Source organism: Sciurus vulgaris (assembly GCF_902686455.1).
Source record: "Sciurus vulgaris genome assembly, chromosome: 10".
NCBI lineage: Eukaryota > Metazoa > Chordata > Mammalia > Rodentia > Sciuridae > Sciurus > Sciurus vulgaris.
The window spans coordinates 121,334,979-121,350,481 of NC_136470.1; the positions used below are offsets into that span (position 1 = coordinate 121,334,979).

At 52.1% G+C, this 15,503-nt stretch overlaps 1 protein-coding gene across 1 annotated transcript in view; it reads right to left on the reverse strand.

The window, feature by feature from the left end:
• The window catches only part of RAB6B (RAB6B, member RAS oncogene family), a 57,756-nt gene that overhangs the window by 19,093 nt on the left and 23,160 nt on the right, over positions 1–15,503 (reverse strand). Inside the window, exon 2 of the mRNA XM_079156047.1 lies at positions 8,660–8,718. Coding sequence (XP_079012173.1) covers positions 8,660–8,718 — 59 coding nt within the window. The remainder of the gene's footprint in view (positions 1–8,659; positions 8,719–15,503) is intronic.

Below are 15,503 nucleotides of genomic sequence, written 5' to 3' on the forward strand. Positions count from 1 at the left end.
CATTTCTGTTGGGCAGATGGCACACCAGAGCTCACACAAAAGGCAAGCGACTTTCCCCAGGTCTCACAGTAAGTCAGCAAAATCAAAGGGACTATGCTGCGTCTTCTCTGATGCCAACTCATGGGTTTTGGGTGGAGGAAATAAAAGGGGACATTCATGGTGTGGCTCCTTTGAGGCACATCCCAGCTGGGGCAGTCTCTAAAGGATGGTCCCAGACATTGCATCTCTGGAGACCTCTGCAACCAAACTGCAGGAACTAATGAAAAGTGACCATATTTGGACATCACCAGAGTAGAGAGGTGTAAAGCTAGATCCAGGCTGGTGGGCATTCCCCTCCTCACGGGGGCCAGGTGTAGTCCAAGAGTGGTTTGGGGAAGAAGCTAGGCTGACCAGCCATGAGACTGGTTAAGATTAAAGCAGAGGGTGCACCTGGGGCTCCTGGGGCTGCTGCGCTTGGTCTGGGAGCTGGTGTCTACCACCATTCTGCTGGGTCTTCCAGGCTGAGTTGTGCCAAGTCAGACTCTCACAGGCCACTGGCTTTGGCTGCTTTGTTCACATTCTACAGAATAGTTTCAGCAGAAGGGGAGCCCAAGTAGGTTGGCATTGAACTTTAGAGGTCTCTGAGGGTCTGTATCACAAATCATCAAATGAGAAGAACCTCTGCCTGGCTGGTCACATTGCCATGAGACGCCCCACCTGCCAAGCCATTTCATGTGCCTTTTTGCAGGCTGGCTCAAGGAAACCCTCCATTCTAAACCTGGCCACTGTCCCTGCCTTACTGCATGAACTTGTTCAAATGGCAGCAACAATGGGCTTACCATGCAAACCTTGCAGTTTCTTGTGATTCCAGTGTTCTAAGCCCACTAGACCACTCGGAGCTAGCCAGGGTGCTGGCAGAGCTCACTGAAAACAGACTGGGACCCTCTGGGCCCACACCCTCACCCAGGTCCATGGGAGTGTGGATCTCTGCCAGCTGCATGGCAGACCTCTGCGGCTAGCTGTGCTCCATCCTGGGAGGCACTAGCAGGCAGCCTAGATTTGTTGACAGATGTGTGTTGACAGAGAATGAGACAACCAGCAAGAGAGAACAAAAGGCTGAGCACCATGCAATATTTCTGCAACAGCTATCTTCCCTGCCCTCCATTTCTTTATGGCACTGTTTAGTTTTTCCTCCCCTGCCTCTGTAGTACGGTCGTGTCTGTGGCTGTCACTTCAGGTCCACTTTGGAGGACTAAGGAGACACCAGACAAGAAGAGCAACTCGCTCCCCAGAGAGATCACATCCTCCCACAGAAGGTCCAGCTACCTTGGCGAGTCCCTCTGATCTGTCCTGGGTCCTCCCTCTCTCAAAGGTGAACAGGGCTCACGCAGGTGCGTGAGCGTGCACTGATGCCACATGGGTATAGATAGTGTGAGCAGATACGTGCATGAGTAAGGACACACGTTCGTATTTTATTCTGCACACGGAGGCATGTGGGTATGCATGGGTGCATTATCTCTGTGTAGAGATGAGAATGTGGAGCGTGGGGGGTCTTCTTTGAAGATGAAGTCCAGATCCATGATATATACATAGCCCCTCAGTGTGCCAGTGGCCTAGGTGATCAGGAGCCTTAAGAGGCCGCCTGGGGCAGAGAGCACATGTTTGTCAACAAGTCTAGGCTGCTTGTCGGTGCCTCCCAGGACAGACCACGGTGAGCTGCAGAGGGGCTACCATGCAGCTGGCAGGTGCCACACTCCAATGGACCTGGGTGGGCTCGTGCCTGGGGGCCCAGTCTGTTTTCAGTGAGCTCTGCCCTGACTGGGTCCGAATGGTCTGGTGGGCTTAGAAGAACTGGATTGGGAGTGTCCTGGAAAAGAGGCTGGCTTAGCCTCTCTTGCCCTCGGTTTCCTCATCTCTAATAACCACAGGGACAGCCAGAGGGACAGCTTTCCTAAGGACCGTTGGACCAAATGAGTTAGACTACAGAAAGGTATTCTGTATTCTGTTTTATGCTCCATTAAACAAAAACGAGGAACTGCTATTCGTGACCAAATGATCCAGGGATTTCCAAGTGAATCTGTAGAACCCAGTTCAAGGAGATCCTCCAACAATGTCTCCCAGTCTGACAATGTATAATGGCCCTGTGGAATAATCTTCAGGACAAGAGCAAACTGTGAGCCAGTATGTCTGGGAAAGGCTACATATTCCAGCTTCTTAGTGGTAGTAGGGAAACTCTTGCTGGCATATTAAAGGTTCTGACAAGTCCTGCAATGAAGAAATAAGAACTCAACGTTTCTCACTATTCTTTACCTAGGAACCTTTGTGCTTGCAATTCCTATTAGCATCCCTATCAACTAGTGTTCCCAGGGCTTCAGGAAAGGCGAACCTTCAGAGAGGTAAGTCCTAAAAGAGACCAAATAGCTCTTCATACCATCTTGGTCAAAGTAGTAATTCTGCTTTTCATTTTATGTTGTGAGGTATGGAGCAAATTATTTTTGCTGGTAACTAGTCCACAGGGTTGTAAACACAGGATATCAAGACCACATGAGCAGCAGGTTTGACTCTGGGGAGTCTCCTCGCCCCTCCACACCCAGGCTGCCTGCGCCTGCTACCTGCTACCATGTCTTTTGGAAGTACAAGGCTACACTCTGCCAGCTGCCTGGTATAAGCATTGCTCCAAACCTGGCCATGCTTATAGATTCCTTTCATACCTGTGTGCTTACAAACAGCACTGTCTAAGACAAATGGCAGACTCTTCATTTCATCCAAAATGCAGGGAATCTTAGAGATTTCACAGCTGCACCTACATTTATCTTCTTCTGAACATGGGTGTTAAGCAGTATCCACAGGGTTCAAGATGTGCTTTGCACAGAAAAGATGATACATTACACACCTCCCTCTGCACAGAACTTCCAATGGCCCAGCTGATTCCTGAGCAGAGAGCTCTCTGAGACGCTGGCTGAAATTTTCTTGGCTATGTGCATTTATTCTGAACTATAATTTTTACATTCAAGATACAGTAATAAGGTTTGCAGTGGAAATCTGACTGGTAATTTACATAAGTTGACTCAAGGTTCTCTTCTCAGGAACAGGAATGATGAAAAGGCATGTATGTGTCTTCTTTTAGCTTTGGCCAGGGCTGGGCTGAGGGCTGGGGAAGCATCCATAAGTGGTGAAAAGCAGCTGGGCATGACAAGCCCTTGACAATGGAGCTGCTGTTCAGGCTCCGTACCACCAGCCATCAGATGAAAGCACCAGGGTAAAGTCATGCAAATTAGCATGCAAATGAGTCTGGCAAAACTTAAGGCTTCAGCCTGGCAAGTGGGTGCTTTGTCGGGAGAGATCGCAGCCTCTGGAAAACATGCTGGGCAAGGTCTCTTCTGGCCAAAAGCTCCATAGTGTGCCCTGGGGGAGGGGAGGCTGGCTCCTGAGGCCACTGAGCAGGTAGGTACCTGGCTACTTTCAAAGTCTGTGGTGGTCAGTTTACTTACTTAGTGGTCACTCTTTAATTTCCTGACCCTGGTCTGAACATCAACCAAAGGACAGATACCTTCAAACTTTAAATAAGGGGTTATTCATATCAAAATCAGTCAATCCCTTAAAAGCCACATACCTGCCCAGTGAAGCGTGGCTGAAGCTTCCTGAGAGCTCTCCTGTCGAGGGACACGTGGTCCATGTAGGCCAGCCCTCCTTCAGCTCATATGGTGAAAGATGTTCCAGGTGGTGGCTTTAAGGGCATCTGGGAACTTACCTGTCTGTAACCTGCACACTGGGTTGGGGAGGCTGGGGTACACTGAGGGCAGAGGATTACATCACAGGCTCATTTAGCTCCTCAAAAGCCTCAGCTGGTGCCCCTGTCAACCTCCTACACACTTGCTTGACTCTGTCTTAGAGACTCTAAAACTAATTCTGCTGTCCCAGCCTCTCTAAGAGGCTAAGGGTGCTTGTGTGACCCGATTCTGGCTATTAAGATGGAAGCAGCAATCAGCTAGAGGAGTGATTCCGGCAAAATTCTTGCTTTTTTTTTTTTTTTCTGCCCTGAATGTGGGCATGAAGTCTGAAGCAGCAGCAGCCAGTTTGCAGCAAGGTGGGGCCCCCGCATGACAAGGAGTGGGGCAGGGCCAGAGCAAGAGACCCGAGGCCTGAGGGCGTCACTGCACAGCATGCCCACCCAAGTCCCATCACGACTTCTGCACCAGAAAAGCTTTCTTTGTGGAAGACACTGCCAACTTTCTGTATTAAAGGGTGACCCAAGTCCCTACTTACATGTGCTGATAAAAGGGAAGGAAAGGCAGAGGAGAAGAGGGAGGGAAAGAAAGGATGTTGGAGCCTGGACAAGTCGGCCCACACAGCAGTCCCAGGTAAATGTCTAGAGGAACACCTGGATGGCGGGCAGTGCACCAGTGGGTCTCTAAGGACAGGGTTGTCGGTGCCCCAGTGACTAGCATTCCAATTTCACTGGAAGATTGTTGCCTCACATTTTGACCCCAGCACCTGGAGGAGAGAGGGACAGGCCCTTCTACTGCACTCTCACACCACCATCGCCATGTTGCCAGCGGTCAGGCACACCCGGCAGAGGTGCAAAGCATTGTGCAATCACACACCTAAGGCGGGCACACCCACCACCTCCCATTCAGGGGACGCCGGCAAGTTATGATGTTTCACTTCATCATTATCAACTTAGTTTGTTTTAGAGTTGCAGCTATTTTTGTTTTGGCTTTTCTGTCATGTACAGTAATGCGCTTCTGTGTCGAGAGTGCTTTGGCCCATCCTGTTCCATCATCTAGACTACGTGAGCTATGCTTTAAGTACGAATTAACCATATTCCCGGGGGGACGTGGCCCAATGTTAGAGCGCTTGCCTTGAATGTGCAAGGTGCTGGGTTCAATCCCTAGGATTCCAAAAACAAAATAAAATAACCACATTCCTACTTCTAAAGATTTGGGGCCACTGGTCTAGGTGATGTAGGAGTAAAATGCCACTCAATTTCCACGTTAAAAAAATGCAACCGTAAGAAACTGAAGAGCTTGGCCAGAGTCTCCCAGTTCTGTGACAGACCTGGGATTGGAACCCAGGCCTCCTGTTTGCCTCCTGTGTGTGCGATGCTGGGGACTGAACTCAGGGTCTGAATGCCTCCTTCTAAAGGAGAGAAAAGAGCTGAGGTGTGTCAGGGGACACGCTGAGTCCTTTTCCTTGAGTGCCCCTCACTCTAACCTCCTGTACGGGGGTAGAAGGTCCCTGGACACCACATGTGGACAGCTGGCATCGTGGGTTCTATCAAGGCCTCTCAGGTGGTACTCTGCCCCCTCTCTACTCTCTGCCCCAGGAGACTGATCAGTTCTTAGGACGTTAGGAGTCCACGTTCTCCCCAGCCTCTCACAGGCTGGCCCAAGTAGCCACTTTCAAATATCTTGGCTGCTGCATTGTTATTCCGCTGGACTCCGTCCTCTTTGTGTTGACGGCACTGAGAGTCTTGCAGGGTAACTGGGATCCATGGACTTCCGGGGCTAACTCCTGCTGCTGGACAGCCCAGCTGCAGATCTGCTAGGAGCAGAACCCGCGCAGGTGCGATGATGAGAGCCAGGGACGGGGCTGCCCAGCGGCCAAGCGCAGGTGTGAGCTGCCCCGTTGTAGTCACAGTGCTCACATCCTGACAGGCTCCACCGCTGTCACCCAGGTACCATTCTTCTCGCCTGCCCCTTCCATGTTAGCACCTCAGCCGTGAAGAGTGCTGGGTGAACCGCACTAGTGGCGGGGTCCCTTGGGTGTGTGGAGTTCCAGACAAGGTGGGGACGGATGCTCCCTGGAGAGGAGGCTGGGCGTGGATGGGGAGGAAGGAGGATTCGCTGCAGCCATTGGCTGGAGGCAGGAATGAATGCAGGTCAAAGAAGCAGCATTCAGGGAAGGCCACAGTGTCAGGATCCAGGTGCTGTGTGCACACGTGCGCACGTGTGTGCACTTGTGTGTGTCTGCGTGTATGTACGTGTGTGTCCCCATCTTGTAGAGTAGGTTCAGTTTGTCAGATGAGAGGCCCAGAAGTGGGGGAGGGGGTTCTGCGGCCACAGCTGGGAGCCTGTAGTCAGGAAGAGGTAGGAGGCTCAAAGGAGCAGAATCAGGGGCCATGGGGGTGTCCCCGTGCAGAGGCACAACTTGGGAGAGGTAAGTGCATCCCCCAAAGTCCTTGGGGATCCTGACTACTTCCCATACACCTCTGCCACCACACTGAGACAAACAAAATGAACAAAATAACTTGCCCCCCCATCTCAAGAGGATTCATTAAAGCCAGCCTGTGTGTGCAGAGATGGGGCCCAGCTTCCAGCCTAATTACCATTTTAAAGGATGTTAGGAAAGGATTCCACCTGCGCCAGAAAAAAACAAGTCAGAAAGTCTTACCATGGGGAGGGCAGCTGTCTTCCTGGGATTTCTCTTGTCTTGTCCTGACATTGAGGCCTTGAGGCCTCTCAGTCTGATGGGGTCTAAAAACCCAGCAGACAGAGCCTCTTCAAGCCACCTCTATGCCACTGGCACCTGTGACACCATCTATGGCCAGGCCCTGCACTGGGCCCAGCAGTACAGTGGTGGTTCAAGGGCATCCTGGCCTCGGCCAAGCCAGAGCACAGAGGAGCTGGCCCAGAGTCAGGAGGTGGTTACCCTGAGGACAAGCAGGGTCAGGGTGGGAAGCAGGGCATGGCAGGCCTCACTCCACAGCAAACATTTGCTCTCAGTCACGTGAGTCAGAAGAATGCTCACGGCGGACAAGAAGGGGGTGGAAAGGGCATTCCAGCCGTGAGCCAGGTGTGACAGTGCCACTGTCAGGAAGTGGTGAGCAGAGAGGCCCCCGAGCTGCAGGTACACCACAGGCAGGGGGCTGCCAGACTACAGATACCTGACAAGCAATGGGTATAAGAAAGCAATGGGGTGACACGAGGCGAGGTGTGTAAGAGCTCAGAAGTTTTGCCCACCATTGCCCAAAACACCAAGCAGCCAAAAAGCTCACTGTTTTCAATGGGATGCTAAGAGGAGGTATGTTAAGTAACTTAATATTAAAAATATAAAGTAATAGATGAGATTACACACACAGATATGTGCACGTGCGCATGTGCGTGCACCCCCGCCACACACAGTACCAAGTCAGATTTCAGAAGGGAGCCTGTTAGATAGGGCCATCCTCTCTGGTGTAGACGTCCCCTTTTCAGGAGGAGATGCTCCTCGGAGCCCACAGGGTACAAAGCCCTGCCCTGGAGAAGATGCAACTACAGGGCCAAGACCAAAGCCCTGGCCTAGGGCTACGTGTCATCAGGACCCTTTCCCAGAGCCTCCCATTCTTCACCAAGGTCAATTCCTACCCAGTCTGTGGGGATCTAGTGTTTCAGAGCACAGGGAGCAGAGGGGGCTCTCTGAGGGGATCTGAGGCAAGGAGGACTGGTCCAGAGGGACAGACAGACCAAAAAGCAGGCATGGAACTACTCTGCACCTTCTGTAAGGTCAACAATAGGGGAGGACATCTTGGAACAGCAGTCCCCAGTGAGTCTATAAATATTTGTCCTCGAGAACCTGATGACAAAGGGATTCCATGATCAAACCCCAATTACACTTGCTTTCAGCAAATCAAAGCCACACATTGATGAAGGAAAGACCCTGAGAAGTCCCATGGCAGAGCTGTCACTCCTGTCCCCTGGAGTTCCCAGCTCCACACATGCTCTGAGCCACCAGCCTCCTTTTCTGTTTTTCCAGTAACACCTACTAACGTCTCTGGGAACTAGTATCCCACAGAGCCCATCACCTTAGATAAATGCATTATTATTTGTCTCTATCCTAAGGAAGAAAACAGTAGGGTTTTTCCCCCCTAAAAATAGTTCAAATGATTAAGTTTGGTGGTTTTTGCAAAAAAGCTGTGGTTGCTTCTCTTATTCAAACCTCTTCTCACCAGGGCTGCTAGGCAGGGCTGTCACTGACCTCAAGAGCTCAGCTTTTGGGCCACCTGGAACCACCTGTCAGTCTGTGGTTGACCTCAGACCACCATTCCAGAGCCAGGAGCCCCAGAGGTCATGTCATCCAACCTCCTGCCCACATAGGGCAGGGCAAGGCCACCACACAAGCCTCTCCAGGAAGGAAGGGCTTCAGCAATGGTGTGTGTGTGTGTGTGTGTTTGTGTGCATATGCATGTTTTTATTAAGGCCGTGTATGAGAGAGGGTGTGTGTGAAAGGCTGAATGTGTAGAAGAGGTCCCAGGGTAATGTATGCACGTGTGTGTGGAAGGTCCCAGAAAACACAACCCCACAGGAGGAACACACTCTCCAACTGCTCACATTCCACCCCTCCCACACTTCATCTGCCTCCTCTTTCCCCTGACCACCCCATTTAAGTAACCAAAACTATAATGGCTCAGCCTGCCTGTGAGGGCCGGAAGTACCCAGACTGAATCTTGTCCCCTCTCTAAGTTTAAGATATCTCTCTGGAAAATATTTCTGAGATCTGAATTTTCAGAAGATCTGCACTGGGCTGGGGGGCCAATACCCAGGGGGAAGCTCCTCCAAAGCAAAAAGACACCCCAGGAACCTGGGGCTATCCCACTCTGATCCTAGCTCAGCAAGCCCTGGAGAGAGGGTGGCTGTGATCACTCGGCCATGGACACAGACGCCGGGGTGGGCGGGGTGGAGACAGGCCTCCAGGACCTCACCTGGTATGTGTTGTCGAAGCTGTCGTACATGAACCTTGTGATCAGAGACGTCTTTCCAACTGCAAAACAACAAGAAGAGAGGTGTTCAGCCATAAGCAGAGCCTAGCAGTCAAGGTCTTCTAAACATAATGTATTTGGAGAGAATGGCTAACAAGACAAAAAGACCAGAGAGGCTGAGTTGCAGACACACTGAGTGGGAGGCCAGCCCACTCAGGGAGGGACCCTGAGGTGGGGCCTCAATTGTCTATGCTGGGTGTGCTGCAGGGCAGTTCCTGCCAGGCTTGAGCCAAGAAGGAAGCCTCCCATGGCCCCATGAATGCCCAGCACCAAGAGCCAGGTTGCCTTGACCCACGGGGCCCAACTGATGCAAGATCTGAAGAATCAGAGCAAGTAGAGCAAAAACAAGCTGCTTCTCACACCTGCTGATGTTCACCTGGACTTCCCACCTTGTCGCTGGTCAGAGGCTCATAAAAAGGAATCCTGCTCTTTAGTTCCCATTCATTCAGCCTGGGTGTCATTGGCAAAGAGAGTTTTCCAGAGAACCAGGGGAAGTGGGCCATCTCCCAGGGTCTTCTGTAGACAGACCTGTCCTCCCTAGCATATGCCTGACCACCCAGCTCAGTAAAGGATCTCTATCATTCCTGGACCCTGCCAAGAGGATGGTCCCCAGTCATTGTGACAACTGCAGGTGTACCCACATCTGCAAATACAAATGCAGGTGATAATATCTCAACTGAGCATGCAGGATGGCTGAAAGAAACCAAGGTGTCTCTTGAGAGTCCCATAAATATTGCTAATTTCCCGAACCACAGGGTTTGGCTTTTGACCTAACCCTGTGCTGGTCCCCTGGGGCCTGGCAGTGGCAGAAAGGCCAACTGCTGCATTTCCAGCCATCTGGGAGGGAAAGAAGGGCAATAAAGGGACAGTTGTTAGCTCAAGGCCTGCATGGACTACTTCTCCACACTGTCCTGCTATGGATCTGTCATGGTCCTGGGAGGTTCAGAGGGTCACTGGCACAGAGTCCTTTCTGCTCTGGGCTGCGGGCTACAGGTTACAGGTAACCCTGATGGGAAAGCAAGAGAGTGGAGTCCAAGGGCTCTCCACTCTGCACTACCCATGTCCAAGCAGGGCATCCACAGGCAGGGCATGGATGGCCACTGCCCGGAGGGAGCAGGGCAACCCATCAGGGCCCCAGGGAAAGGTTCTTTGTCAGTTTTGAAGCCTGGAGAGTGTAACAGATGGGTCCTATCGTTTCTCAATGGTCAGGACTTGCCCAGGTAAAGAAAGAGTCTCTGGCCAGAAGGAGCATCTGATAGGCTGTTTGGAAGACCAAACTTGTGCTCCAGAATTGGTTACTTAAGTTCAAATCCTACTGGAGTACTTTTTAGCTGTGTCACCTTGAAGATCTCATTTTTAAATTGGTATGATAATATGCCAGATATCAGAGGGCTGCAGTTAGGACCAGATAAGATAATAAAAGTGCAAAGCACATAGGGAATGCTTAAAAATGGCAGGGTACTGAATAGCTGAGGCAGTTTCCAGAACACTGTAATGATGGTGGTGGTGGGGGGGAACACCACCGCCATTGTTGTATGATAGAGTTTGACTTGTCTTTATTCCTGGTTCCTGAGAAGGTTTGGCTTGGAATTTCCTGAGTAATAAGAGTGTCATTCTTATTCCTGGGCCCCCTTCCATCCCACCAGAGTTGATGCTAATCAGGTGATTGATAGTGGCCCTGGAGGACCTCAGGGTGGGGCTGCTAACCATGTGATTAGGAGCTGAGGACTGGAGCCAGTCCTACCTCCAGGGAAGGGAGAGAGGCTGGGGACTGACTTCAATGTGGTGGCCAGTGCTCAATCAATCACGCCTACATAATGAAACCCAGTGAAACCCTGCACACCACAGCCCTGCGGTGCTTCCTGGTTGGTGAATGCACTGATGTGCCTGGCGGGTGACAGGCTCTGAGTCTCTGTATTAGGAATATTCTCAGACCTTGTCTTGTGTGCTACTTTATTTGGCTGATCCTGATTTATAGCCTTTAATAAAATTGTAATCGTAAGTAGAGTGCTTTCCTGAGTCCTGAGCTGTTTTGCAAATTATTGAACCTGAGGGGTACTGGGAAAACCCTGAATTTGTAGCTCCTTGGTCAGAAGCATAGATGTCTTAGGAACTTCATTTGGTGATTGTAGGCAGGGAAATTCTGGAAATTGGGCCCTTCGAGTCTGAGGCCAATACTGGGTTGCTATTGCCAGAAATGAATTGCCAGATATCAGCTGGCATCAGAACAGCCATGCTTCTGGAAGAACATCTCTGGGATGAGCAGTGATGCACCCAAAAGCTCTTTCTGTTTTCCCTGGAAATGACCCTGGGAGCTTCTGAGAGAAATTTGGCTGGAAAGAGCTTTCCAGTAGCTTTAAATCTTCACATGAAGGTGAGAAGTGGGGGCTTCCCACACATGGGGGATCATCTCTGAGGCCACAGGCAGAGCTGGCCGGAACCACTAAGAGGCCCACAGAGTTTTAGAAAAGTGGGACACTCCCTAGCTAGTGAGAGGCAGATGGAATCTGGAAAGCACACACCCTCCCTTGAGAGGCAGTGGAAAGTTTCCGCCTCCTCAGGATCACAGGGCCCACGGCAACGCCCCCAGGCAGAGACACCAGCATCTCACACCCCAGTGACAAGGAGTGAGCTTCAGGGAGCCAGGTGGGGGGACAGGCAGGAGGTGTTCCTTCTCCCCAGAGACGTTCTTCCCTGGAGTTACCGAGTGGGGAGACAGGAGTCTGTAGAATCCCCCAAACCACCAAAGAAACAGGAAGTTCATGGAGTTGCTGAGAATTTTAAATCCCTGCAATCCTTTCTAATGCCAAGCTGCCCCTTCTTGTGACACCAGCTAGCAGAAATGGATTAGTACCAGCTTGCAGGATCAAGCTGGAGTGAAGGAGAAAAGTTGTTTACTGAGGACTGGGCATGAGCAACTTTGAGGTGTGGGATCTTGGCCGGCGTCAATATTTCTGGGCTTTCCCACAGTAACTGTAACGTGACCTGTGAACCCAGTATTTATGAAGCATGTTCTAGGTACACGCTAGGCGCTGTGCCAGACACAGACTTACAGGACAGCAACCAGGGTCAAAGCTGAGAGGGGCCGGGATGTGGCTGTCTAAGCAGGAACTCAGCTCCTGCCCCAGGCCCTCTTTGGCCAGGCTGGGCTTCAGAACCCTGATGGCTCATTGCTGCCACCACTGTGAATGTCATGGAGCTCCAGGAATGGCCCCAACCAAGCCAAGGCTTCTTTTTGGGGGACTGGTTGAATGGTCAGAAACTAGGAACTGAGGCACCCTGGAGGGTTCAGGAAGTGAGAGTGAACGGTGTGAACAGGTGGGGCCCAGCACCCAGGGGCTCCTTCCTGCTTCACTGCAAAGGGCCTGACTTCCAACTCCTCCACCTGCCTGTTTCCCATTTCCAGGAGCAGAACCATTCCTCTTCCCCGCTCAGGGGTCTCCCACACACTCCACACAGCCAGGACAATGTGGCTCAGAACCCTGACTCAAACCGTCAGCGTGGCTTGGCTGCTTAGATCCCCCCATGTCTCTCCATTACCAGCAACACTGTGCCCAAGGTTCCCTGAGACGCTCCCATCTGCACTCCACTCGCCAACCCAGCCCATCCTCCTCCTCTCCAACGTGCACTGCTCCTTAGGATGGAGCCCTTGAGGCCCACAGATGTGTCCTGGTCACCCCTCCCTTTCAACCCTCTACATCCAGGCGAGATGCACTGGCCCCTCCCCCAAACCAGCCCTCGGCTTGGGGATAGTTCTGGGTGTGCCCAGGCCACCTTCTCGCCTTTCCCTGGCTTCCACAGCCCTCTGGAGCACACATCTGCACTTCTGACTGGTGTCCTGTCTCAGTCTCCATTGTGAGCAAGTCTGAGACTGTAGGGCCTCTGCCTTGACCCTGGACTCTGCGGCTCCTGGACTGACCAGTCTGCAGGGGACTGACCAGCTCCCTGAGCAAAACATGGCCAACATTTGGACATGAACTGCAGGGAAAAGTGTCCTCAGCTGTTGGCCTCTGGGACACTTTGTAGGCCTGGGGCAGAGATTATTGAAAGATTTTCCTCCTGTCCACCTCTGCCCAGCCCTGTCATGGCTGCTCATAAAGGAGCAGAACAGATCAATGGGCTGCCCTGTGCCATTTCCTCTCCCAGGGCTTCTTCCTCACTCCATTCTTGCCTTTGGCAATTGTCCCAGGAACAATTGATGCTGGAACCTGGAAATAGAGACCTTGCACACCCACTGACCTGTCCACTCTCCCTCTCTCCATGGGGGTGAGCAGGACAGGCAGGGCGGTCACAGGCAGAGCGGTCACCTGAGTAGGCACCACCATTGGCCACAGACAAGGGGGGGTCTAGGGGTCTAGGAGGAGGCTGCACTTGGCATGCCATCAGGACAGGTGGGCAGGTGGGTGGGGCAGGAGACGTTCCTATGATCCCCAGCCTCCAAAGCTGCAAAAGCCTTCCTCCCTGCACAGCTTAGTCCTCAAGGTCACCCTGTCTTCTAACAGCAGCTCACCGACACCACTGCGGCAAAGCAGAGCATTTGCCGAGGGCAAAGATTCAGCTCCGCTGGCAGGATTTTATTAAAAATAAGCAGGCAGATCATTACTGAGCCCCCCCACCCACCCCAGTTCATGGCTCAGCAATGTTCTTGTAATCTTCTGGTAGTTTAGTCCCACATGATTAAGCAGGAAGATGTGGGTTGGATTTTTTCTTTTCTTTTCTTTTTTATTTTTTTCCTTTTCCTCTTTCAACCAAAGGAGGGTGAGAAAATTCAGTACTGAGCATTTACCAGGAGTCTCTAGAAAGGAACCTCCAACACTAGCTGGGCCTCCATTCAACACCAGGCGAGGAATTTGGCACTTTCCTTAGGTTTCCTCATTTAATCCTCATCACAATCCAATGAGCTATAATCCCCAAGGTCATAGGGTGAGGAACACAGATCTGACACTGAAGCAGACACCTCATCCATACTAGGTTGTGTGGTTCGTGCCAAGGTCTGAAAAGAGGAAGCAGCATTTCTACCGAGGCTGGGGGCTGGAGGCTGGGGGATGGGGGCTGGGCCGTGGGTCAGGCTGCAAGTGGGGGTGAGAGCAGGGCCATACCAGGCAGAGAACAGTGGGAGAGAAGGCTCCCAGGAAGCTGTGAGTTATTACTGTGGAGACCGCTCCGTCTAAACTTGTGTCTTAGGGAAAATGGAGCTGGACTCAGGAGTGAAGAGGGGGTGGGGAAGCTCCTCAAGGTGGGAGGGTTGATTTAAACCACACCCATCTCTGGGGCCAGCTGTGGAGGCAGGTGGGCCCAGACAGGGAGAGGCAAGGCCACTGCGGGCAGACACAGATGGCACAGGATAGGGTGGCCACAGGGAGGGGCACGAGTTCCCCACCCAGGAAGGCGGTGGCAGCCCCAGAAGGGTCTTGAGCAGAGGTTGGCATGAACAGGTAGGGCCACTCATCATTTCTGCGACAGGCCCATGTGGCATCCCACCCCACGAGCTCTCAGTGCAACCCTGACAGCCAAGGGGGGAGTCTGGATGGGCCCCTCCGGAGGGCAGAACCGGCACTGCCTGACACCCAAGGCTGGGTTGGAAAAGGCAGCACAGTGTCTGCCTGGAGCGGCTCTTGCTTTCACATTCTGGAACCAGTTTTACACCAGCAGCATCTGCGAGAAGCCCAAGGTAGGTAAGCCTACCTAAGGGAGGCCATGGGGAGCTGCCCTCGTGGCAAAATAAATGAGACCCCAGCCAGTCGCCAGCATCAGCCAGCAAACCTGCAAGCGAGAGGGCCTTCGCCCCCAACCTGCACAATGCCTTTGATGCCACATGGACCAGGCGCACGCTGTCCCTGCCCTGCTCCAACTGTGAATTCGTGATATTCTCCTTGACCTGAACCACTGGGTTTTGGGTTGGTTTGAGATACGGCATGAGATGATCAAAGCTACAGACCTGAGCTTTAGAAAGAAATCTACAGAGCAATGGGAAAATGGCCTCCTGGGCTGGACTGGGGACAGGAGTCTGGAGAGAGATGGAGGATGGCAAAGCAGGCGCAGTAGGGGGGGAAAGAGCAAGCAGAGGAGGCTGACAGGACCGTGTGGCATTCTGAGTCTGAGAAGCACCCAGGATGTCTCCCCGTCACCTGCCAGCACATGGCGACGACATTCCCTGCACTTCAGCCAAGTGGACGAGCTGCACGCACCAAGCAATCACCACGGATTCAGGTGACCCGTGAAAACCTTTAAAATCATCAGACCAAAGCACAAACACCTCCACTGTTTTCAGTGGGGAAAAAAAAAAAAAAATTCAATTCCATGAGTGAAGGATCTAAGTTTATTTTCCATGAAAATATATTTTTTGCTTTCCTTTTATTAAGCCAGGCCAGTTCTTGAGATACCTATGGGCTATCGAAAGGATCCAGCTCAGTCCCACATACCATGGCGATCCCACCAGGGCAGGATGGACTGAGTGCTGGACCTTTACAATCAGCTCCAAGCATCCACCTGGACTTCACCTTGGAGGCTACTCATACCATCAGCCTCTCATGGACCCCAGACCCCATCTCAGTGGCAGGTTCCACATAAACAGATTTTTGTATATTCTGGTGGTGGCTTGGAAGTCACTGCAGAGGACAGTGAGGCTTCTCCACCCACTCAGCAAATACCCACTGTGGGCTTACCCTGTGCCAGGTCCATGCTGGGCACAGAATCCTTGGTGATAAAAGCAGACGCCTGCAAGGTGCCCTTGGCCAGAGTGGAGCTAGCCTCAGATGCAAACACCTGAAGTGCCCCTGTGCTTCTG